Raw genomic sequence first — 26,977 nt, 5'->3', positions numbered from 1 at the left:
TGTTTGTTTTAGTATGGTCAGGGCGTGAGTTGGGGTGGGGAGTCTGTTTGTTTTAGTATGGTCAGGGCGTGAGTTGGGGTGGGCAGTCTGTTTGTTTTAGTATGGTCAGGGCGTGAGTTGGGGTGGGCAGTCTGTTTGTTTTAGTATGGTCAGGGCGTGAGTTGGGGTGGGCAGTCTGTTTGTTTTAGTATGGTCAGGGCGTGAGTTGGGGTGGGCAGTCTGTTTGTTTTAGTATGGTCAGGGCGTGAGTTGGGGTGGGCAGTCTGTTTGTTTTAGTATGGTCAGGGCGTGAGTTGGGGTGGGCAGTCTGTTTGTTTTAGTATGGTCAGGGCGTGAGTTGGGGTGGGCAGTCTGTTTTAGTATGGTCAGGGCGTGAGTTGGGGTGGGCAGTCTGTTTGTTTTAGTATGGTCAGGGAATTGAGTTGGGGTGGGCAGTCTGTTTGTTTTAGTATGGTCAGGGCGTGAGTTGGGGTGGGCAGTCTGTTTGTTTTAGTATGGTCAGGGCGTGAGTTGGGGTGGGCAGTCTGTTTGTTTTAGTATGGTCAGGGCGTGAGTTGGGGTGGGCAGTCTGTTTGTTTTAGTATGGTCAGGGCGTGAGTTGGGGTGGGCAGTCTGTTTTAGTATGGTCAGGGCGTGAGTTGGGGTGGGCAGTCTGTTTGTTTTGGTATGGTCAGGGCGTGAGTTGGGGTGGGCAGTCTGTTTGTTTTAGTATGGTCAGGGCGTGAGTTGGGGTGGGCAGTCTGTTTGTTTTGGTATGGTCAGGGCGTGAGTTGGGGTGGGCAGTCTGTTTGTTTTGGTATGGTCAGGGCGTGAGTTGGGGTGGGCAGTCTGTTTGTTTTAGTATGGTCAGGGCGTGAGTTGGGGTGGGCAGTCTGTTTGTTTTAGTATGGTCAGGGCGTGAGTTGGAGTGGGCAGTCTGTTTGTTTTAGTATGGTCAGGGCGTGAGTTGGGGTGGGCAGTCTGTTTGTTTTAGTATGGTCAGGGCGTGAGTTGGGGTGGGCAGTCTGTTTGTTTTAGTATGGTCAGGGCGTGAGTTGGGGTGGGCAGTCTGTTTGTTTTAGTATGGTCAGGGCGTGAGTTGGCGTGGGCAGTCTGTTTGTTTTAGTATGGTCAGGGCGTGAGTTGGGGTGGGAAGTCTGTTTGTTTTGGTATGGTCAGGGCGTGAGTTGGAGTGGGCAGTCTGTTTGTTTTAGTTTGGTCAGGGCGTGAGTTGGGGTGGGCAGTCTGTTTGTTTTAGTATGGTCAGGGCGTGAGTTGGGGTGGGCAGTCTGTTTGTTTTAGTATGGTCAGGGCGTGAGTTGGGGTGGGCAGTCTGTTTGTTTTAGTATGGTCAGGGCGTGAGTTGGGGTGGGCAGTCTGTTTGTTTTAGTATGGTCAGGGCGTGAGTTGGGGTGGGCAGTCTGTTTGTTTTAGTATGGTCAGGGCGTGAGTTGGGGTGGGCAGTCTGTTTGTTTTAGTATGGTCAGGGCGTGAGTTGGGGTGGGCAGTCTGTTTGTTTTAGTATGGTCAGGGCGTGAGTTGGGGTGGGCAGTCTGTTTGTTTTAGTATGGTCAGGGCGTGAGTTGGGGTGGGCAGTCTGTTTGTTTTAGTATGGTCAGGGCGTGAGTTGGGGTGGGCAGTCTGTTTGTTTTAGTATGGTCAGGGCGTGAGTTGGGGTGGGCAGTCTGTTTGTTTTAGTATGGTCAGGGCGTGAGTTGGGGTGGGCAGTCTGTTTGTTTTAGTATGGTCAGGGCGTGAGTTGGGGTGGGCAGTCTGTTTGTTTTAGTATGGTCAGGGCGTGAGTTGGGGTGGGCAGTCTGTTTGTTTTAGTATGGTCAGGGCGTGAGTTGGGGTGGGCAGTCTGTTTGTTTTAGTATGGTCAGGGCGTGAGTTGGGGTGGGCAGTCTGTTTGTTTTAGTATGGTCAGGGCGTGAGTTGGGGTGGGCAGTCTGTTTGTTTTAGTATGGTCAGGGCGTGAGTTGGGGTGGGCAGTCTGTTTGTTTTAGTATGGTCAGGGCGTGAGTTGGGGTGGGCAGTCTGTTTGTTTTAGTATGGTCAGGGCGTGAGTTGGAGTGGGCAGTCTGTTTGTTTTAGTATGGTCAGGGCGTGAGTTGGGGTGGGCAGTCTGTTTGTTTTAGTATGGTCAGGGCGTGAGTTGGGGTGGGCAGTCTGTTTGTTTTAGTATGATCAGGGCGTGAGTTGGGGTGGGCAGTCTGTTTGTTTTAGTATGGTCAGGGCGTGAGTTGGGGTGGGCAGTCTGTTTGTTTTAGTATGGTCAGGGCGTGAGTTGGGGTGGGCAGTCTGTTTGTTTTAGTATGGTCAGGGCGTGAGTTGGGGTGGGCAGTCTGTTTGTTTTAGTATGGTCAGGGCGTGAGTTGGGGTGGGCAGTCTGTTTGTTTTAGTATGGTCAGAGCGTGAGTTGGGGTGGGCAGTCTATGTTTGTTTTCTATTTTGTTTTTTGTGTTCGGCCTAGTACGGTTCTCAATCAGAGGCAGGTGTCGTTAGTTGTCTCTGAGCGAGAATCATACTTAGGTAGCCTGGGTTTTACTTTTGGTTTGTGGGTGTTTGTTTCCATGTCAGTGTTTGGGCCACACAGTACTGCTTCGGTTTTGTAAATTCACGTTGTTATTTTCTGTTTAGTGTTCTGAGTTTGAATTGAAAATCATTATGAACACTTACCACGCTGCGCTTTGGTCCGATTCTTCTACCTCTGAATGCCGTTACAAAATGCTGAGCGCTTTATGTCCCTACCAGCCTATTGTGTCGCCTCACAGTGTATTTCTTTGTAGGATATAGCCTTGAAATCATTTTTATAATATAGCCTAAATAATTCAGTAATGGTTGTTGCAACAATTTTGGTAGATTATTTTAGAAAGAGATCCAGAATGTCTAGCCCAGCTGATTTGTAGGGATCCAGATGTTGCACATCAGCTGTCTGGATTTGGGAAGGAGAACTGGGTGGGGTGGGGGGGCTTGGGCAAGTTGCTGGGGTAGGGGTAGTCAGGTGGAAAGCATGGCCAGCCGTAGAAAAATCCTGCTTGAAATTATCGATTATCATAGATTTATCGGTGGTGACAGTGTTTCCTAGCCTCAGTGCAGTGGGCAGCTGGGTGGAGGTGCTCTTATTCCCCATTGACTTTACAGCATCCCAGAACTTAGTACTACAGGATGCAAATTTCTGTTTGAAAAAGCTAGCCTTTGCTTTCCTAACTGACTGTGTAGATTGGTTCCTGACTTCCGTGAAAAGTTGCATATCGCGGGGGCTATTCGATGCTAATGCAGAACGCCACAGGATGTTTTTGTGCTGGTCAACGACAATCAAGTCTGGGGTGAACCAAGGGCTATATCTGTTCTTAGTTCTACATTTTTTGAATGGGGCATGCTTATTTAAGATGGTGAGGAAAGCACTTTTATACAGCAACCAGGCATCCTTTACTGACGGAATGAGGTCAATATTCTTCCAGGATACCCGGGCCAGGTCGATTACAAAGGCCTGCTTGCTGAAGTGTTTAAGGGAGCGTTTGACAGTGATGAGGGGTGTTCGTTTGACCGCGGACCCATTACGGACGCAGGCAATGAGGCAGTGATCGCTGAGATCCTGGTTGAAGACAGCAGAGGTGTATTTGGAGGGCAAGTTGGTCAGGATGATATCTAAGAGGGTGCCCATGGTTACGGATTTAGGGTTGTACCTGGTAGGTTCCTTGATAATTTGTGTCCCTCCCTGTCTCTCATCTAATTGCTCATCTCCCTGTACCTCCCTGTCTCTCATCTTATTCCTCATCTCCCTGTCTCATCTAATTCCTCATGTCCCTGTCTCTCATCTAATTCCTCATGTCCCTGTCTCTCATCTAATTCCTCATGTCCCTGTCTCTCATCTAATTCCTCATCTCCCTGTCTCTCATCTAATTCCTCCATCTCCCTGTCTCTCATCGAATTCCTCATCTCCCTGTCTCTCATCTAATTCCTCATCTCCCTGTCTCTCATCTAATTCCTCATGTCCCTGTCTCTCATCTAATTCCTCATGTCCCTGTCTCTCATCTAATTCCTCATCTCCCTGTCTCTCATCGAATTCCTCATCTCCCTGTCTCTCATCTAATTCCTCATCTCCCTGTCTCTCATCTAATTCCTCCATCTCCCTGTCTCTCATCTAATTCCTCATCTCCCTGTCTCTCATCTAATTCCTCATCTCCCTGTCTCTCATCTAATTCCTCCATCTCAATGTCTCTCATCTAATTCCTCATCTCCCTGTCTCTCATCTAATTCCTCCATCTCAATGTCTCTCATCGAATTCCTCATCTCCCTGTCTCTCATCGAATTCCTCATCTCCCTGTCTCTCATCTAATTCCTCATCTCCCTGTCTCTCATCTAATTCCTCATGTCCCTGTCTCTCATCTAATTCCTCCATCTCCCTGTCTCTCATCGAATTCCTCATCTCCCTGTCTCTCATCTAATTCCTCATCTCCCTGTCTCTCATCTAATTCCTCCATCTCCCTGTCTCTCATCTAATTCCTCATCTCCCTGTCTCTCATCTAATTCCTCCATCTCCCTGTCTCTCATCTAATTCCTCATCTCCCTGTCTCTCATCTAATTCCTCATCTCCCTGTCTCTCATCTAATTCCTCATCTCCCTGTCTCTCATCTAATTCCTCCATCTCAATGTCTCTCATCTAATTCCTCATCTCCCTGTCTCTCATCTAATTCCTCCATCTCAATGTCTCTCATCGAATTCCTCATCTCCCTGTCTCTCATCTAATTCCTCATCTCCCTGTCTCTCATCTAATTCCTCCATCTCCCTGTCTCTCATCTAATTCCTCATGTCCCTGTCTCTCATCTAATTCCTCCATCTCCCTGTCTCTCATCGAATTCCTCATCTCTCTGTCTCTCATCTAATTCCTCCATCTCCCTGTCTCTCATCGAATTCCTCATCTCTCTGTCTCTCATCTAATTCCTCCATCTCCCTGTCTCTCATCTAATTCCTCATCTCCCTGTCTCTCATCTAATTCCTCCATCTCCCTGTCTCTCATCGAATTCCTCATCTCTCTGTCTCTCTAATTCCTCATCTCCCTGTCTCTCATCTAATTCCTCATCTCCCTGTCTCTCATCTAATTCCTCATCTCCCCGTCTCTCATCTTATTCCTCATCTCCCTGTCTCTCATCTAATTCCTCCATCTCCCTGTCTCTCATCTAATTCCTCCATCTCCCTGTCTCTCATCTAATTCCTCATCTCCCTGTCTCTCATCTTATTCCTCATCTCCCTGTCTCTCATCTAATTCCTCCATCTCCCTGTCTCTCATCTAATTCCTCCATCTCCCTGTCTCTCATCTAATTCCTCATCTCCCTGTCTCTCATCTAATTCCTCCATCTCCCTGTCTCTCATCTAATTCCTCCATCTCCCTGTCTCTCATCTAATTCCTCATCTCCCTGTCTCTCATCTAATTCCTCATCTCCCTGTCTCTCATCTAATTCCTCATGTCCCTGTCTCTCATCTAATTCCTCCATCTCCCTGTCTCTCATCTAATTCCTCCATCTCCCTGTCTCTCATCTAATTCCTCATCTCCCTGTCTCTCATCTAATTCCTCCATCTCCCTGTCTCTCATCTAATTCCTCATCTCCCTGTCTCTCATCTAATTCCTCATGTCCCTGTCTCTCATCTAATTCCTCCATCTCCCTGTCTCTCATCTAATTCCTCATCTCCCTGTCTCTCATCTAATTCCTCCATCTCCCTGTCTCTCATCTAATTCCTCCATCTCCCTGTCTCTCATCTAATTCCTCATCTCCCTGTCTCTCATCTAATTCCTCATGTCCCTGTCTCTCATCTAATTCCTCATGTCCCTGTCTCTCATCTAATTCCTCATGTCCCTGTCTCTCATCTAATTCCTCATGTCCCTGTCTCTCATCTAATTCCTCATGTCCCTGTCTCTCATCTAATTCCTCATGTCCCTGTCTCTCATCTAATTCCTCATGTCCCTGTCTCTCATCTAATTCCTCATGTCCCTGTCTCTCATCTAATTCCTCATGTCCCTGTCTCTCATCTAATTCCTCCATCTCCCTGTCTCTCATCTAATTCCTCCATCTCCCTGTCTCTCATCTAATTCCTCCATCTCCCTGTCTCTCATCTAATTCCTCCATCTCCCTGTCTCTCATCTAATTCCTCATGTCCCTGTCTCTCATCTAATTCCTCATGTCCCTGTCTCTCATCTAATTCCTCATGTCCCTGTCTCTCATCTAATTCCTCATGTCCCTGTCTCTCATCTAATTCCTCATGTCCCTGTCTCTCATCTAATTCCTCCATCTCCCTGTCTCTCATCTAATTCCTCATCTCCCTGTCTCTCATCTAATTCCTCACCTCTCTGTCTCTCCCTGTCTCTCGTCTAATTCCTCATCTCTCTGTCTCTCCCTGTCTCTCATCTAATTCCTCCATCTCCCTGTCTCTCATCTTATTCCTCATTCATCTCCCTGTCTCTCATCTAATTCCTCATCTCCCTGTCTCTCATCTAATTCCTCATCTCCCCGTCTCTCATCTTATTCCTCATCTCCCTGTCTCTCATCTAATTCCTCCATCTCCCTGTCTCTCATCTAATTCCTCCATCTCCCTGTCTCTCATCTAATTCCTCATCTCCCTGTCTCTCATCTTATTCCTCATGTCCCTGTCTCTCATCTAATTCCTCATGTCCCTGTCTCTCATCTAATTCCTCATGTCCCTGTCTCTCATCTAATTCCTCATCTCCCTGTCTCTCATCTAATTCCTCCATCTCCCTGTCTCTCATCGAATTCCTCATCTCCCTGTCTCACATCTAATTCCTCATCTCCCTGTCTCTCATCTAATTCCTCATGTCCCTGTCTCTCATCTAATTCCTCATCTCCCTGTCTCTCATCGAATTCCTCATCTCCCTGTCTCTCATCTAATTCCTCATCTCCCTGTCTCTCATCTAATTCCTCCATCTCCCTGTCTCTCATCTAATTCCTCATCTCCCTGTCTCTCATCTAATTCCTCATCTCTCTGTCTCTCATCTAATTCCTCCATCTCAATGTCTCTCATCTAATTCCTCATCTCCCTGTCTCTCATCTAATTCCTCCATCTCAATGTCTCTCATCTAATTCCTCATCTCCCTGTCTCTCATCTAATTCCTCCATCTCCCTGTCTCTCATCTAATTCCTCATCTCCCTGTCTCTCATCTAATTCCTCATCTCCCTGTCTCTCATCTAATTCCTCCATCTCAATGTCTCTCATCTAATTCCTCATCTCCCTGTCTCTCATCTAATTCCTCATGTCCCTGTCTCTCATCTAATTCCTCCATCTCCCTGTCTCTCATCTAATTCCTCATCTCCCTGTCTCTCATCTAATTCCTCCATCTCCCTGTCTCTCATCTAATTCCTCATCTCCCTGTCTCTCATCTAATTCCTCATGTCCCTGTCTCTCATCTAATTCCTCATGTCCCTGTCTCTCATCTAATTCCTCCATCTCCCTGTCTCTCATCTAATTCCTCCATCTCCCTGTCTCTCATCTTATTCCTCATCTCCCTGTCTCTCATCTAATTCCTCCATCTCCCTGTTTCTCCCTATCTCTCCCAATACAGAAACACACACTAAGTGATTGACAGAGTATAATATAGGCTACCATATTTAAATAGGCACACACTGCAAGAATACACACACATATGCACACATGCAGAAAGACAGGCAGGTCACACACACACACACACACACACACACACACACACACACACACACACACACACACACACACACACACACAGTTGTGGTTTTGTTGGCAGCTGGTTTCTCGCTCTGAGAGAAGAGGGCTGACAGTGATTTATAACGTAGAGGAGATCCAAGGGAAATAACAGAAGATCTGCATACCTTACAAAGAGGGAGATATAAGTAAAGAGCAATGGTGGGGAGAAAGGATATATAAGTAAAGAGCAATGGAGGGGAGAAAGGAGATATAAGTAAAGAGCAATGGAGGGGAGAAAGGAGATATAAGTAAAGAGCAATGGAGGGGAGAAAGGAGATATAAGTAAAGAGCAATGGAGGGGAGAAAGGAGATATAAGTAAAGAGCAATGGAGGGGAGAAAGGAGATATAAGTAAAGAGCAATGGAGGGGAGAAAGGAGATATAAGTAAAGAGCAATGGTGGGGAGAAAGGAGATATAAGTAAAGAGCAATGGTGGGGAGAAAGGAGATATAAGTAAAGAGCAATGGAGGGAGAAAGGAGATATAAGTAATGAGCAATGGAGGGAGAAAGGAGATATAAGTAAAGAGCAATGGTGGGGAGAAAGGAGATATAAGTAAAGAGCAATGGAGGGGAGAAAGGAGATATAAGTAAAGAGCAATGGAGGGGAGAAAGGAGATATAAGTAAAGAGCAATGGAGGGGAGAAAGGAGATATAAGTAAAGAGCAATGGAGGGGAGAAAGGAGATATAAGTAAAGAGCAATGGAGGGGAGAAAGGAGATATAAGTAAAGAGCAATGGAGGGGAGAAAGGAGATATAAGTAAAGAGCAATGGAGGGGAGAAAGGAGATATAAGTAAAGAGCAATGGAGGGGAGAAAGGAGATATAAGTAAAGAGCAATGGAGGGGAGAAAGGAGATATAAGTAAAGAGCAATGGAGGGGAGAAAGGAGATATAAGTAAAGAGCAATGGTGGGGAGAAAGGAGATATAAGTAAAGAGCAATGACGGGGAGAAAGGAGATATAAGTAAAGAGCAATGGTGGGGAGAAAGGAGATATAAGTAAAGAGCAATGGTGGGGAGAAAGGAGATATAAGTAAAGAGCAATGGAGGGGAGAGAGATAAAGTAAAGAGATGGGGAGAAAGGAGATATAAGTAAAGAGCAATGGTGGGGAGAAAGGAGATATAAGTAAAGAGCAATGGAGGGGAGAAAGGAGATATAAGTAAAGAGCAATGGTGGGGAGAAAGGAGATATAAGTAAAGAGCAATGGTGGGGAGAAAGGAGATATAAGTAATGAGCAATGGTGGGGAGAAAGGAGATATAAGTAAAGAGCAATGGAGGGGAGAAAGGAGATATAAGTAAAGAGCAATGGAGGGGAGAAAGGAGATATAAGTAAAGAGCAATGGTGGGGAGAAAGGAGATATTAGTAAAGAGCAATGGTGGGGAGAAAGGAGATATAAGTAATGAGCAATGGAGGGGAGAAAGGAGATATAAGTAAAGAGCAATGGTGGGGAGAAAGGAGATATAAGTAAAGAGCAATGGAGGGGAGAAAGGAGATATAAGTAAAGAGCAATGGAGGGGAGAAAGGAAATATAAGTAAAGAGCAATGGTGGGGAGAAAGGAGGTATAAGTAATGAGCAATGGTGGGGAGAAAGGAGATATAAGTAATGAGCAATGGTGGGGAGAAAGGAGATATAAGTAAAGAGCAATGGGGGAGAAAGGAGATATAAGTAAAGAGCAATGGAGGGAGAAAGGAAATATAAGTAAAGAGCAATGGAGGGGAGAAAGGAGATATAAGTAAAGAGCAATGGTGGGGAGAAAGGAGATATAAGTAAAGAGCAATGGTGGGGAGAAAGGAGATATAAGTAATGAGCAATGGAGGGGAGAAAGGAGATATAAGTAATGAGCAATGGTGGGGAGAAAGGAGATATAAGTAAAGAGCAATGGTGGGGAGAAAGGAGATATAAGTAAAGAGCAATGGTGGGGAGAAAGGAGATATAAGTAAAGAGCAATGGTGGGGAGAAAGGAGATATAAGTAAAGAGCAATGGTGGGGAGAAAGGAGATATAAGTAATGAGCAATGGAGGGGAGAAAGGAGATATAAGTAAAGAGCAATGGTGGGGAGAAAGGAGATATAAGTAAAGAGCAATGGTGGGGAGAAAGGAGATATAAGTAAAGAGCAATGGTGGGGAGAAAGGAGATATAAGTAATGAGCAATGGAGGGGAGAAAGGAGATATAAGTAAAGAGCAATGGTGGGGAGAAAGGAGATATAAGTAAAGAGCAATGGTGGGGAGAAAGGAGATATAAGTAAAGAGCAATGGAGGGGAGAAAGGAGATATAAGTAAAGAGCAATGGTGGGGAGAAAGGAGATATAAGTAAAGAGCAATGGTGGGGAGAAAGGAGATATAAGTAAAGAGCAATGGTGGGGAGAAAGGAGATATAAGTAAAGAGCAATGACGGGGAGAAAGGAGATATAAGTAAAGAGCAATGGAGGGGAGAAAGGAGATATAAGTAAAGAGCAATGACGGGGAGAAAGGAGATATTAGTTGGACAAAGTATGAGTTGCCTATAGTGAAAAGCAGCAATAGAGAGTGTATATGAGAATGGGATGACAGAAAAGGACATTGAAAGAATGATCCATGTCCTGAGGGCATTGTGAAATGTCTTCAGAACCAGCCACTAGGGGCAACGGTGAGTGTTATTAGCATCATGTAGGCCCGGGTTTTGGGAGTAATCCCATGACTCTTGGAGAAGGTTTACGTGTCCCATCCTGGTGGTGGACACTGGTTTTTCATGTTTTACTTTATTGAGAGATATCGTGAGGCTACCCCAAGAGCTATAATAACAATGGGTTACTCTCACGTATCTGAAATGACATGATCAACTGATGTTTACTGATCATGGAAAGCATTTAGTTACTTGATTTATAACTTTGATGATAGAGATACTGTAAATATGTACTGTTAATATGTAAATATGCAATTGTTTTGCTTGGAATGAATGGATAATTGTAGTTCTGACACTGCACTTCACGAGGTGATTACATTAAAACCAAATTGTTAGCTGTAGCATTTATTTAACAAACCCTTGAAAACAGCACATAGTTGTCAATGGTTTTAACAGAGCTGGGGTCTCCTTGTCCCCCAGCAGCCAAATGGAATGCTCTGCATGGTATTGTCAAGTGTTATTGAAAACAACCTATTATGTTTCAATCATGCTCCTTTCAAACTCTTAATAGGAATTATGTCAGGATGTTTTGGTAGTCGGGGCAACGGTGTTGGAGCTGTCCCAGTCTGAGCTACACAGAGGCAGACACACACGTACACACAGCTATCTTTACAGCAGAACATATAGTCACCTCAGGGTTTGTTTCTCATGGAATCACCTGTCATCTTGACATGAACTGATAACCCCCTTTCACTCGTTCATACAATCGTTTATATTTATTTGTTCCCTTTCTCCACCCCTCTGTTGAGAAACAGAGCCACGTCTACAGTGTTTTAAATCAGAGAGCAGAGGCATCTGCTGATAGACTCTTATTCTTCACTCTACTTCTTCTAGCCAGGGAGGGAGAGAGAGAAGAAACAACAAAGAGAAAGAGAAGAAAAGCAAGCAGATGTTTTCTTATGTATCTGTTTATTTACGTCTCTGGAAGAGGGAGAGAAGAGGGGGGAAAGAATGAGAGGGCGAGAGAGATACATAGAGAGGGAGCGAGAGACAGAAAGAGAGAAATAGAGAGCGAGAGAGGGAGACGCGAGAAATAGAGAGCGAGAGAGGGAGACGCGAGAAAGATGGATAGAGAGAGAGAGAGAGAGAGAGAGAGAGAAGCGAGAAAGATGGATAGGGAGAGATAGCGAGAGAGGGAGACACGAGAAAGATGGATAGAGAGAGAGAGAGAGAGAGAAGCGAGAAAGATGGATAGAGAGAGATAGCGAGAGAGAGAGAAGCGAGAAAGATGGATAGAGAGAGCGAGAGAAGTGTGTTGTCTGAAGAAAGAGTCTGTCTCTCAACCAACCGTAATATGACTCCTAAACAGCAAATAGACCAGTGTTACATAGTGTTGATTTTTCAGTGTAACATTTATAGTGTTGTTCAAGTGTAAGAGTCAAATTCTCTCTGTAAGAGTTAAATTAACACTCATTGGTGTTAATTTGCAGGTGGATTTTTTTAATATTGTTTGTTTTAATATGTATTTTTATGTACATTGATTAATGTTATGCTACTCAAATATATACTACTGTTCAAAAGTTTGGGGTCACCTGGAAATGTCCTTGTTTTTGAAAGAAAATCACATTTTTTGTCCATTAAAATAAATCAAATTGATCAGAAATACAGTGTGGACATTGTTAATGTTGTAAATGACTATTGTAGCTGGAAATGTTTTTTATTTTATTTATTTTATGGAATATCTACATAGGCGTACAGAGGCCCATTATCAGTAACCATCACTCCTGTGTTCCAATGGCACGTTGTGTAAGCTAATCCAAGTTTATAATTTTAAAAGGTGAATTGATCATTAGAAAACCTTTTTACAATTATGTTAGCACAGCTGAAAACTGATGTTCTGATTAAAGAAGCAATAAAACTGGCCTTCTTTAGACTAGTTGAGCATCTGGAGCATCAGCATTTGTGGGTTCGATTACAGGCTCAAAATGGCCAGAAAGAAGAACTTTATTCTGAAACTCATCAGTCTATTATTGTTTTGAGAAATGAAGGCTATTCCATGCAAGAAATTGCCAAGAAACTGAAGATCTCGTACAACGCTGTGTACTACTCCCTTCACAGAACAGTGCAAACTGTCTCTAACCACAATAGAAAGACGAGTGGGAGGCACTGGTGCACAACTGAGCAAGAGGACAAGTACATTAGAGGGTCTAGTTTAAGAAACAGACACCTCACAAGTCCTCAACTGGCAGCTTCATTAAATAGTACCTGCAAAACACCAGTCTCAACGTCAACAGTGAAGAGGTGACTGCAGAGTTGCAAATAAAAGCCATATCTCAGACTGGCCAATAAAAATAAAAGATTAAGATGGGCAAAAGAACAGAGACACTGGACAGAGGAACTCTGCCTAGAAGGTCAGCATCCCAGAGTCGCCTCTTAACCGTTGACGTTGAGACTGGTGTTTTGCGGGTACTATTTAATGTAGCTGACATTTTTTCTAAATCTGTTGCTTGGACTTATTGCACCCGCTACTGAAATGGTTGTTCCAGTTTAGATGATTTAGGTTGTCTCATATCTTAGTCTTTAAAAATTTTAAATTTTGGTTAGTCAACATTTTGGAAGCCAACATAAAGTGACATATGGGCCTGATTTTGCTTGTAAACCATGAGTTTCAGGCCACTGTATTAGTCTAAAACTAGGCCCTCAAAATAAGGCCTTATGAAATACGTGTTGTATTGTGTTAAATTATTTAATTTGAATGATTACATATTGGCATAGGATGTCACTTGGTGAAGGCCACAGGACTGAGAATGGATGAATGCAACAACCATGTCTCTCACTAACAAATACAGTCATGTAAATGTACAAATTACTAGAAAGGCAAGGCACTCTGGGAAATATGTAAATAATGTTTTACACCAAGCAGTGTGATAATGTATCACCAAAAAGTCTGGACCCGTATAGACACTGGACCGGTGTTAAATTTAACACTCTGTGTTGATTTAACACTGGAGAATTTGCTGTATACTGTAAGATTAGTGACACCCGGAATAACTGTATTTTGATCCACAATACAACATAATCAAACGCAAAAAAATAGAAAGAAAATGTACAGACTCTCTGTTCTCTTCATCGTATTGGTATCATGCCATACAGCCTGACGATTTTTCTCGTGGCTTTCAAAGCTTTTGACTCCTGACCTGCTAATTTCTGTTTGTCATATTTCCAGAGTTACTCGAGACGCTGTGACACACAATATATGTGACAATATTATGCGGCACCTTGAGAACACAACGTCTGCTCTAAAACGACTTAGAGGGGGTGATATATTGAGTTATCAAGCCAAAATACTGCAGCGTGATATACACTTGGCAGCTCCTGGTTTCATGGTTTATCAGACTGGAGAAGGAAAGAGAGGGAACATTCACCAGACTGAACACCAACAACTCTGAACCACAAGAGACAGAATGTTTAAAAAGGTCAGTGTGGTCTTAAACAGGTCCTCTACATAGTCTGACAATGGTGAACAAAAAACGGATAAAAACCTTTAAACACCTGCCATACAGAACTAACTTAAATATGATTAAGGTAAATGGTATTGAAAGTAACATATGATGTTCAAATGGCTGTCACTTGTATATGTGTTTGCTCCAGGAATCCCAAACCACCTACTGCTATTGTTAATGTGACTGTAACAGTTTTGTGTTACTGCTGGAGGAAAATATGTGGTATTCTGGTCTTCTGCTAAAACAATCAGAAAGTAGGCAGCTCTATGTGTTCAGGGTGAGATTTCTACTGATCTTTGGTCAGTTTTGCAAGGTTAGGATTGTGGGAGGGGAAGCTGAATGAATAGTCACAGCAAAAATTGGTTTCACAGACATACCGTCAGTTCAACCATCACCCACCTCCATTCACCAACATACTAAGTGGTGATTTAAAAAAAGAGCTGGAGTAAGAGAGAAGAATGAAGAGACAAATGAAGAGAAGGAGGAAGAGAGAGAGGGGGGTTGAGAGCAAGAGATAGAGGAGGTAGTGAGAGAGCGAGAGAGGGCATCCTGGAATATCCAAGGCCAGAGGTCATCTGCCTTTCCTTCTTCTTTGCAGATCGTCTCAAACTCTGTCAGGTTGGATGGGGAGCGTTGCTGCACAGCTATCTTCAGGTCTCTCCAGAGATGTTCGATCGGGTTCAGGTCCGGGCTGTGGCTGGGTCACTCAAGGACATTCAGAGACTTGCCCCAAAGCTCCTCATGCGTTGTCTTCGTTGTGTGGTGAGGGTCAGTGTCCTCTTGCAAGGTGAACCTTCGGCCCAGTCTGAGGCCCAGAGAGCTCTGGAGCAGGTTTTCATCAAGGATTTCTCTGTGCTTTACTCAGTTCATCTTTGCCTCAATACTGACTAGTCTCCCAGTTACTGTAGCTGAAAAACACCCCCACAGCATGATGCTGCCACCACGCTTCACTGTAGCGATGGTGCCAGGTTTCCTCCAGGCGTGACGCTTTGCATTCAGGCCAGTCTTGGTTTCATCAGACCAGAGAATCTCGTCTCTCAAAATCTGAGAGTCTTTAATTGCCTTTTGGCAAATTCCAAGAGGGCTGTTATGTAACTTTTACTGAGGAGTGGCTTCCATCTGGCCACTCTACCATAAAGCCCTGATTGGTGGAGTGCTGCAAAGATGGTTGTCCTTCTGGAAGGTTCTCCTATCTCCACAGAGGAATTCTAGAGCTCTGTCAGTGACCATCTGGTTTTTGGTCACCTCCCTGATCAAGGCCCTTCTCCCCCAATTGCTCAGTTTGGCCGGGCGGCCAGCTCTAGTCTTGGTGGTTCAAAACGTATTCCTTTTAAGAATGACGGAGGCCACTGTGTTCTGCTGGACCGTCAATGCTGCAGACATTTTTTTGGTACCCTTCCCCAGATCTGTGCCTCGACACAATCCTGTCTCGGCCCTCAATGGACAATTCCTTTTACCTCATGGCTTGGTTTTTGATCTGACATGCACTGTCAACTGTGGGACCTTATATCAATTTAATTTACCACAGGTAGACTCCAATAAAGTTGGAGAAAGGATGATCAATGGAAACAGGATGCACCTGAGCTCAATTTCGTGTCTCATAGCAAGTATTTTTGTTTTTTATTTTTTATAAATTTGCAAACATTTCTAGATACCTGTTTAGGCTTTGTCATTATGGGGTATTGTGTGTAGATTGCTAAGGATTTGTATTTATTGAATACATTTTAGAATAAGGCTATAACACAACAAAATGTAGAGGGGTCAAGGGGTCTGAATGTGTTCTGAAGACACCCCCACTAGATTGTGCTAATTTAAAGAAGACAGCTTCTCCCTATCTAGAAGGAGAAATCAATCATTTCCAAGCCCAGGGACATGTACTAGTGTGTGGCGACCTAAATGCCAGAACTGGACAAGAACCTGACAACCTCAGCACACAGGGGGATAAACACCTAACAGGAGGAGACAGCATTCCTTCCTCCATATGCTCTCCTAGGCAAAACTACGAGAACATAACCAAAAAAAACTCCTACAGGTCTGTCGCACGATGGGAATGTACATAGTCAATGGTAGGCTTCGAGGGGACTCCTACGGTATGTACACATATAGCTTATCACTTGGCATTAGTAATGTAGACTACTTTATCACTGACCTCAAACAAGAGTCTCTCAGAATGTTCACAGTTAGCCCACTGACACCCCAATAACAGAAAAATCCCAGTCCCAGTTACACTGTGTATAAGACAGTAGTTTTGGAATTGTTAGTTAGATTACTTGTTGGTTATTACTGCATTGTCGGAACTAGAAGCACAAGCATTTCGCTACACTCGCATTAACATCTGCTAACCATGTGTATGTGACAAATAAAATTTGATTTGATTTGGTCTACTTGAATAGAGCAATACTCAATCATGAGGCATCAAAGCCAAAGGAACTGAATAATATTAAGAAATGCTATAGCTGGGAGGAAAGTAGTGTGGAAACCTACCAAAAAAACTAAAACAAATTCAATACCTTTTAGACAACTTCCTGGACCAAACTTTCACTCTAATAGTGATGGTGTAAACTTGGCAGTAGAAAACATAAACATTATATTTGACCTCTCAGCTTTCCTCTCAGCTTCCCTCTCATATAACAATGACAAATGATTTGATGAAGAACGCAAAAACCTAAGAAAGAAATTGAGAAACCTATCCAACCAAAAGCATAGACACCCAGAAAACCTGAGCATACGCCTTCACTATTGTGAATCACTAAAACAATACAGAAATACACTACGGAAAAAGAAATAATAGCCTGTCAGAAATCATCTCAATTTTATTGTAGAATCCATAGACTCTAACCACTTCTGGGAAAATTGGAAAACACTAACCAAACAACAACACGTTATCTATCCAAAATGGAGATGTATGGACTTCTCCAATCCTTTTGGCCCTATATCAAAAAACAAACAGCAAAAACATATACATGATCAAATGCAAATCTTAGAATAAAATATTAAAGACTACCAGAACCCACTGGATCCCCAATTACATTGAATGAACTACCAGGACAAAATACAAACCCTCCAACCCAAAAAGGCCTGTGGTGTCGATGGTATCCTCAATGCAATGATCAAATATACATAACATCATCCTTATCGCTGGCATCTTCCCCAATTTTTGGAACCAAGGACGGATCACAAAAATCCACAAAAGTGGAGACAAATTTGACCCCAATAACTACCGTGGGATATGCATCAACAGCAACCTTGGGAAAATCAGATTCGTACATTTCCTCAGTCAAAACAATGTACTGAGCAAATTTCTAATTGGCTTTTTAGCCAAAGTACCGTGCGACAGACCACATATTCACCCTGCACACTAATTAACAAACAAATAAACCAAAACAAAGGCAATGTCTTCTCAAGCTTTGTTGTCTTCAAAAAATGGGTTTGACTCAATATGGCATGAATTTCTGTACTACAAATTAATGGAAAGCGGTGTTTGGAAAAAAAACATGAAATGATCAAATCCATGTACACAAACAAAAGGTGTATGGTTCAATTTGGCAAAAAACACACATTTCATTCCACAGGGCCGTGGGGTGAGACAGGGATGCAATTTAAGCCCCACCCTCTTCAAAGTACATTTCAACGAATTGGCGAGGGCACTAGAACAGTCTGCAAATCCCAGCCTCACCCTAGTAGAATCTGAAGTCAAATGTCTACTGTTTGCTGATGATCTGGTGCTTCTGTCACCAGCCAAGGTGGAACTACAGCAGCACCTAGATATTCTTCACAGATTGTGCCCTGACAGTAAATCACAGTAAGACAAAAATAATGATGTTCCAAAAAAGGTCCAGTTGCCAGGACCTCAAAAACTAATTCCATCTAGACACCGTTGCCCTAGAGCACACAAAAAATGATACATACCTCGGCCTAAACATCAGCACCACAGGTAACTTTCAAAAGCTTTGAACGATCTGAGAGACAAGTGGTGACCTAAGATGGTACTAACTGTTTTGTGTGTGTGTGCCATTAAAAGGAACATATAATTTGACATACAAATTAGGATCTGGCTAAAAACACTTGAATCGGTTATAGAACCCATAGCCCTTAAAGCTTTTGAGGTCTACGATCCGCTCACCAACCAAGAATTCACAAAATGGGACAAACAACAAATTGAAATTCTGCATGCAGAATCCTCCGTGTACAACGTAGAACACCAAATAACGCATGCAGAGCAGAATTAGGCCGATATCTGGCAATTGTTAAAGTCAGAGAGAGGGAGAGAGAGAGGGGGAGGTGTAGAGTGCTCAGAGAGAGAGAGAGGGGGGGTGTAGAGTGCTCAGAGAGAGAGAGAGAGAGAGAGAGAATGAGAGAGGGGGGTGTAGAGCGCTCAGTTGGAGCTTGCAACGGCAGGGTTGTGGGTTCGATTCCCACGGGGGACCAGTATGAAAAAAAAAAAATGAAAATGTATGAATCCCTACTTTGAGTCGCTCTGGATAAGAGTGTCTGCTAAATTACGTAAATGTATGAGAGCGAGAGAGAGTGTGAGAGAGTGTGAGAGAGAGAGTGTGAGAGAGAGAGTGTGAGAGAGAGAGTGTGAGAGAGAGAGAGAGAGAGAGAGAGAGAGAGAGAGAGAGAGAGAGAGAGAGAGAGAGAGAGAGAGAGAGAGAGAGAGAGAGAGAGAGAGAGAGAGAGAGAGAGAGAGAGAGAGAGAGAGAGAGAGAGAGAGTCAGATGGAGAGATATAAAGAGAGAGCTAGCAGCAGTGATACAATGGAAAAAGACAGAAGGAGAGAGGGAGACAGAGGGTGATAGACAGACAAAGAAAGAGAGTTAGTAGTGATGGAGGGAGGGAGGAGGACATACTCTGTGGGGTGGATGAGTGCTGTCTTGCCCAGTCGGAGGATAACGGGTCCTCGGGGGTTACGGATCTTCCTGACCGCTGCTGTCTTGAGCAGGGAGAAGCGCCGCACCAGATTGAAACCTGCATCAAATCCATCACCACATTATTCCTCAGGCCAGGTAATCAATCACAGAGAGGATCCACAGTAGATCAGACAGGATAAACAAGATGATACTAACTGTTTTGTGTGCATGTGTTTGTGCGTGCGTGTATCATTTACCTGTGATGTTGTGTCTGGCCGTCTGAGGGAACTTCCAGTCATCTACCTGTTGGGAAGGGCATTGTACTTCTGGGGAGAGAGAATGAGAGAGAGGAGAGTAAGAAGGAGAGATGGACAAGACAAAATACATGTTGTGTGAAATTCAGACAAAGGACACACAGTAACGTCAGAGTAAAATAGATATGGTGATTAAGACAGACACTGTCTTTTGCTACTGTATATGAAACACTTCCCCCCCATGTACAGGTCAGCCTCAGGTCATACTGTGGAGCACACACAAAATCTGTCAGTGGATCAACTACAGGAGGCTGGTTGCACCTTCATTGGAAAGAACAGGCTCATGGTAAAGGTAAGAGCGGAATAGGTGGAATGGTGGAATGGAAACCATGTGTTTGGTGCCATTCCATTGACTCCGTTCCAGCCATTATTATGAGCCGTCCTCCCCTCTGAGAGAGAGAGAGAGAGAGAGAGAGAGAGAGAGAGAGAGAGAGAGAGAGAGAGAGAGAGAGAGAGAGAGAGAGAGAGAGAGAGAGAGAGAGAGAGAGAGAGAGAGAGAGAGAGAGAGAGAGAGAGAGAGAGAGAGAGAGAGAGAGAGAGAGAGAGAGAGAGAGAGAGAGAGAGAGAGAGAGAGAGAGAGAGAGAGAGAGAGAGAGAGAGAGAGAGAGAGAGAGAGAGAGAGAGAGAGAGAGAGAGAGAGAGAGGCACGTGTCACACATTCACACAATTGATGGATATATCCTCAACCCATTAGCAGATGTCAAGGAGAAATGTGTTTGCTGTCATATTGTGAATCTGTAATATTGTGAGCCCTGGGTACATGTTCAGGGTCAGGTAGGGGTTCAGTAACATAGTAACATGTTCAGGGTCAGGTAGGGGTTCAGTAACATAGTAACATGTTCAGTGTCAGGTAGGGGTTCAGTAACATGTTCAGGGTCAGGTAGGGGTTCAGTAACATAGTAACATGTTCAGGGTCAGGTAGGGGTTTAGTAACATAGTAACATGTTCAGGGTCAGGTAGGGGTTCAGTAACATGTTCAGGGTCAGGTAGGGGTTCAGTAACATAGTGACATGTTCAGGGTCAGGTAGGGGTTCAGTAACATAGTAACATGTTCAGGGTCAGGTAGGGGTTCAGTAACATAGTGACATGTTCAGTGTCAGGTAGGGGTTCAGTAACATAGTAACATGTTCAGGGTCAGGTAGGGGGTTCAGTAACATAGTGACATGTTCAGGGTCAGGTAGGGGTTCAGTAATATAGTAACATGTTCTGGTTCAGGTGTGACCCACTTTGTTCCTGGGGTCTGTCCCAAATGGCACCCTATTCCATATAGTCCACTACCTGTACATGGGTCCCGGTCAGAAGTTGTGGACTATATGAGGAATAGTGGGTCATTTGGGACAGACACCCTAGAATGATTCTGAGAGGAACATTAATGAATGGTCACCAACTCTAACATACCTAATTCTACTAATCAAGGTCTCGATGAGATTATTGATGGAATGGGCTGTTTTCCTAGCTCTCCAGGACCAGGGCTGGTGACCTCCACTGTCTCCAGCACACACACACACACACACACACACACACACACACACACACACACACACACACACACACACACACACACACACACACACACACACACACACACACACACACACACACACACTGCAACTAGGAGGACACAAATACAGTATTACTAAGTCCATGACCCTGGTGTGCAGTGCAGATGTTTCTTTTAGTATCATTGTGGGTACCAAACAATTGATTCCCATTCAAAATCCTATTTTCCCTAACACCTAACCCTAAAATCTAAACATTACCCCTAACCTTAACACCTTAACACTAACCCAAACCCCAACACTAAACCCTTCCCTAAACTTAATAGTAACCTTAAACCTAAAAGATAGCCTCAGACAACAACATTGATGTGTACGCTGATTTGGTGAGCGAGGTTATTAGCAAGTGCATTGGTGATGTGGTACCCACAGTGACTATTAAAACCTTCCCCCACCAGAAACTGTAGATTGATGGCAGCATTAGCGCAAAATTGAAAGTACGAACCACTTCTTTTAATCATGGCAAGGTGACCGGAAACCTGACCGAATACAAACAGCTAAGCGTCGTAATAGAGACAAAGTGGAGTCGCAATACAACAGCTCAGACACGAGACGTATGTGGCAGGGTCTACAGACAATCACAGATTACAAAAAGAAAACACGCCCCGTCGCAGACACCGATGTCTTCCTCCCAAACAAACTAAACAACTTCTTTGCTCGCTTTGAGGACAATAGAGTGCCACTGACACGGCCCGCTACCAAAACCTGCGGGCTCTCCTTCACCGCAGCCAATGTGAGTAAAACATTTAAACGTGTTAACCCTCGCAAGGCTGCTGGCCCAGACGGCGTCTCTAGCCGTGTTCTCAGAGCATGCGCAGACCAGCTGGCTGGTGTGTTTACAGACATATTCAATCAATCCTTATCCCAGTCTGCTGTCCCCACATGCTTTAAGAGGGCCACCATTGTTCCTGTTTGAAAGAAAGCTAAGGTAACGGAGCTAAATGACTATCGCCCCGTAGCACTCACTTCCGTCATCATGAAGTGCTTTGAGAGACTAGTCAAGGACCATATCACCTCCACCCTACCTGACACCCTAGACCCACTCCAATTTGCTTACCGCCCCAATAGGTCCACAGACGACGCAATCGCAATCACACTGCCAACTGCCCTAAGCCATCTGGACAAGAGGAATACCTATGTTAGAATGCTGTTCATCGATTACAGCTCAGCATTTACCCTCCAAACTCGTCATCAAGCTCAAGACCCTGGGTCTCGACCCCACCCTGTGCAACTGCGTCCTGGACTTTGACGGGCCGCCCACAGGTGGTGAGGGTAGGAAACAACATCTCCACCCTGCTGATCGTCAACACTGGGGCCCCACAAGGGTGTTTTCTCAGCCCTCTCCTGTACTCCCTGTTCACCCATGACTGCGTGGCCATGCACGCCTCCAACTCGGTAATCAAGTTTGCAGATGACACAGCAGTGGTAGGCTTGAAGGCTTGATTACCAACAATGATGAGATGGCCTACAGGGAGGAAGTGAGGGCCCTCGGAGTGTGGTGCCAGGAAAATAACCTCACACTCAATGTCAACACAACAAAGGAGATGATCGTGGACTTCAGGAAACAGCAGAGGGAGCACCCCCTATCCACATCGACGGGACAGTAGTGGGGAAGGTGGAAAATTTAAAGTTCCTTGGCAAACACATCACGGAAAAACTGAAATGGTCCACCCACACAGACAGCGTGGTGAAGAAGGCACAACAGCGCATATTCAACCTCCGGAGGCTGAAGAAATTTGGCTTGTCCCCGAAAACACCAGCTAACTTTTACAGATGCACAATCAAGAGCATCCTTTCGGGCTGTATCACCGCCTGGTACGGCAACTGCTCCACCCACAACTGTAAGGCTCTCCGGGGGCAACCTACCTGCCCTCCAGGACACCACCCGATGTCACAGGAAGGCCAAAAAGATAATCAAGGACAACAACCACCCGAGCCACTGCCTGTTCACCCCGCTATCATCCAGAAGGCGAGGTCAGTACAGGTGCATCAAAGCAGGGATCGAGAGACTGAAAAACAGCTTCTATCTCAAGGCCATCAGACTGTTAAACAGCCATCACTAACATTGAGTGGCTGCTGCCAACATACTGACTGAAATCTCTAGCCACTTTATTAATAATTGGATGTAATACATGTATCACTAGTCACTTTAAACAATGCCACTTTCTGTGTTTACATACCCTACATTACTCATCTCATATGTATATAGTGTACTCTATACCATCTACTGCATCTTGCCTGCACCTTGCCGCACGGCCATCACTCATCCATAAATGTATATGTACATATTCTTATTCATTCCTTTACACTTGTGTGCATAAGGTAGTTGTTGTGAAATTGTTAGATTACTTGTTAGATATTACTGCACGGTCGGAACTAGAAGCACAACATTTCGCTGCACTAGCATTAACATCTGCTAACCATGTGTATGGGACCAATAACATTTGATTTGATTTGAACACCTAAACCTAAAATAGCCTTTTTCATTGTTGGTCCCTGCAAAATGTTCGCACTTGTCCGAATTGTCCTCATTTTACCCTCCTTGTGATGACTTCTGGTCCTCACAAGGATAATAAAACCAAACACACACACACACACAAACTGCTCCACTTCAGGGTTGAGACTGTTGGCCAAGTTGTTAAATTGAAACCAATTTAGTGCTGGAGTAAAACAGAGTGACTGGATCCAATTAGATTGGGAAGAGTAACACACAGATAGAGTGCTCTGTGTGTGTGTGTGTGTGTGTGTGTGTGTGTGTGTGTGTGTGTGTGTGTGTGTGTGTGTGTGTGTGTGTGTGTGTGTGTGTGTGTGTGTGTGTGTGCGTGTGTGTGTGTGACAGAGTGAGAGTGAGTTGCTAGCCTGAGGGTCTGAGTTATATTCTCACGCAGGAAAGAGAAGCAGACTAAGAGGCTAAATCAAGAGCTTTTAACTTCTATCATTCTATTTGTTCACTCTATCGATCAGTAGCTGGGCCAATTGAAATGAGTTAACTCATGAACCTACTATTTATTAGAATGAATATGTCAACCCAATAGAGCCCCATAGTGGAGGTGTCATAATACCCATAAAACCTAGCAGTCAAAAAATGAAATGGTTCCAACCATTTTTCCCAAAGTGAAGGGGTTTGTTTCATGTAGGCTTATCCTGGCATGACATTTTGATAACCATGTAAGTCTCTCTCAGACAAGGTGACTTTTTTTTCAATATATTTGGTTCTATTTACTCTCAGATTCTAAAATTATAATTAGCGTCAAATTAGACAGCATGCAAGACTACAAATCCCTGCAAGCTCCTGCACGCCATCTCTAGCTGACACCTTTGCTAACAGGTATTGTGTCAATTTAAAACTTGCACAAGTCAGATCACAGAATTGCACATTAAAGAAATGTAGCTAATTTATTCATTACTACATTTAGCTAACATTAGATAGTTAGTCCAGAGATTCTTATCTTGCCTTGATTCTGAAGTCTCTTCCAGATAATCATGGAATTTGTAGTTCTTTCTGATAGCCACATAAGCAGCTAATTATAATTTCATTTTTGGGGGTTAACACAGGTGAATATATTGATAAAAGTCACCTTGTCCTAGAGATTTTAACATGGTAATAGAAACGTAAGCCTACACAAAACAGTGTTCCTAAAATCCCCTATGGGAAAAATTACTGGTGGGAAAATTATTGGAACCATTTCCCTGTTTGATCGCTAGGTGTTATGGGTATTGTGACCAATACTGTGGTACTCTATAGGGATGAATGAAACTAGAGATTAATCAGATTCAGGTTCATCAAGGTCATTCTTATTAGGGAACATCATAGGAAAAAAATATTTTTAAAAAATATGCACACGGTCCTCTACTCCGCCAAATAATGTACACATAAAACGGTCAACCGAATCGTTTCTAGTCATCTCTCCTCCTTCCAGGCCTTTTCTTGACTTCATATTGCGATTGGCAACTTTCATAAATTAGGTGCATTACTACCGCCACCGACCTCATTCGTCTTTCAGGCACCCACATGGATATAACCAATGACGAGATGGCACGTGGGTACCTGCTTCTATAAGGAGACGGGAGAGACAGGACTTGCAGTGCGATCTGCATCACAAATAGAACTGACTTCTATTTTAGCCCTTGGCAACGCAGACCTCCGTTGGCGTGAACGAGCAGTGTGGGTGCAATAATTGAATAGTATAGATTTCACACGTGACGCGAGTGGTGTAGTCAGCCTGTAACCCTAATGAATATGACCATAACCCTAACCTAACCCTAATGAATATGACCATAACCCTAACCTAACCCTAATGAATATGACCATAACCCTAACCTAACCCTAATGAATATGACCATAACCCTAACCTAACCCTAATGAATATGACCATAACCCTAACCTAACCCTAATGAATATGACCATAACCCTAACCTAACCCTAATGAATATGACCATAACCCTAACCTAACCCTAATGAATATGACCATAACCCTAACCTAACCCTAATGAATATGACCATAACCCTAACCTAACCCTAATGAATATGACCATAACCCTAACCTAACCCTAATGAATATGACCATAACCCTAACCTAACCCTAATGAATATGACCATAACCCTAACCTAACCCTAATGAATATGACCATAACCCTAACCTAACCCTAATGAATATGACCATAACCCTAACCTAACCCTAATGAATATGACCATAACCCTAACCTAACCCTAATGAATATGACCATAACCCTAACCTAACCCTAATGAATATGACCATAACCCTAACCTAACCCTAATGAATATGACCATAACCCTAACCTAACCCTAATGAATATGACCATAACCCTAACCTAACCCTAATGAATATGACCATAACCCTAACCTAACCCTAATGAATATGACCATAACCCTAACCTAACCCTAATGAATATGACCATAACCCTAACCTAACCCTAATGAATATGACCATAACCCTAACCTAACCCTAATGAATATGACCATAACCCTAACCTAACCTAATGAATATGACCATAACCCTAACCTAACCCTAATGAATATGACCATAACCCTAACCTAACCCTAATGAATATGACCATAACCCTAACCTAACCCTAATGAATATGACCATAACCCTAACCTAACCCTAATGAATATGACCCTAACCTAACCCTAATGAATATGACCATAACCCTAACCTAACCCTAATGAATATGACCATAACCCTAACCTAACCCTAATGAATATGACCATAACCCTAACCTAACCCTAATGAATATGACCATAACCCTAACCTAACCCTAATGAATATGACCATAACCCTAACCTAACCCTAATGAATATGACCATAACCCTAACCTAACCCTAATGAATATGACCATAACCCTAACCTAACCCTAATGAATATGACCATAACCCTAACCTAACCCTAATGAATATGACCATAACCCTAACCTAACCCTAATGAATATGACCATAACCCTAACCTAACCCTAATGAATATGACCATAACCCTAACCTAACCCTAATGAATATGACCATAACCCTAACCTAACCCTAATGAATATGACCATAACCCTAACCTAACCCTAATGAATATGACCATAACCCTAACCTAACCCTAATGAATATGACCATAACCCTAACCTAACCCTAATGAATATGACCATAACCCTAACCTAACCCTAATGAATATGACCATAACCCTAACCTAACCCTAATGAATATGACCATAACCCTAACCTAACCCTAATGAATATGACCATAACCCTAACCTAACCCTAATGAATATGACCATAACCCTAACCTAACCCTAATGAATATGACCATAACCCTAACCTAACCCTAATGAATATGACCATAACCCTAACCTAACCCTAATGAATATGACCATAACCCTAACCTAACCCTAATGAATATGACCATAACCCTAACCTAACCCTAATGAATATGACCATAACCCTAACCTAACCCCAATGAATATGACCATAACCCTAACCTAACCCTAATGAATATGACCATAACCCTAACCTAACCCTAATGAATATGACCATAACCCTAACCTAACCCTAATGAATATGACCATAACCCTAACCTAACCCTAATGAATATGACCATAACCCTAACCTAACCCTAATGAATATGACCATAACCCTAACCTAACCCTAATGAATATGACCATAACCCTAACCTAACCCTAATGAATATGACCATAACCTAACCCCAATGAATATGACCATAACCCTAACCTAACCCTAATGAATATGACCATAACCCTAACCTAACCCTAATGAATATGACCATAACCCTAACCTAACCCTAATGAATATGACCATAACCCTAACCTAACCCTAATGAATATGACCACAACCCTAACCTAACCCTAATGAATATGACCATAACCCTAACCTAACCCTAATGAATATGACCATAACCCTAACCTAACCCTAATGAATATGACC

At 43.5% G+C, this 26,977-nt stretch overlaps 1 protein-coding gene across 3 annotated transcripts in view; it reads right to left on the bottom strand.

The window, feature by feature from the left end:
- LOC118371113 (collagen alpha-1(XVI) chain-like) overlaps window positions 1-26,977 on the bottom strand; it is a 129,314-nt gene that overhangs the window by 87,693 nt on the left and 14,644 nt on the right. For all 3 annotated transcript variants that reach the window (XM_052472492.1, XM_052472491.1, XM_052472494.1), the window contains exons 3-4: window positions 18,924-18,992; window positions 18,667-18,784 (exon numbers count right to left, since the gene is read on the bottom strand). In XM_052472492.1, the coding sequence (XP_052328452.1) occupies window positions 18,667-18,784; window positions 18,924-18,992 (187 nt within the window). The remainder of the gene's footprint in view (window positions 1-18,666; window positions 18,785-18,923; window positions 18,993-26,977) is intronic.

Source organism: Oncorhynchus keta, chromosome 20 (assembly GCF_023373465.1).
Source record: "Oncorhynchus keta strain PuntledgeMale-10-30-2019 chromosome 20, Oket_V2, whole genome shotgun sequence".
Taxonomy (NCBI): Eukaryota; Metazoa; Chordata; class Actinopteri; order Salmoniformes; family Salmonidae; genus Oncorhynchus; species Oncorhynchus keta.
The sequence above is the reverse complement of the archived record's forward strand: the minus strand, read 5'-3'. Positions and strand labels throughout refer to the sequence as shown.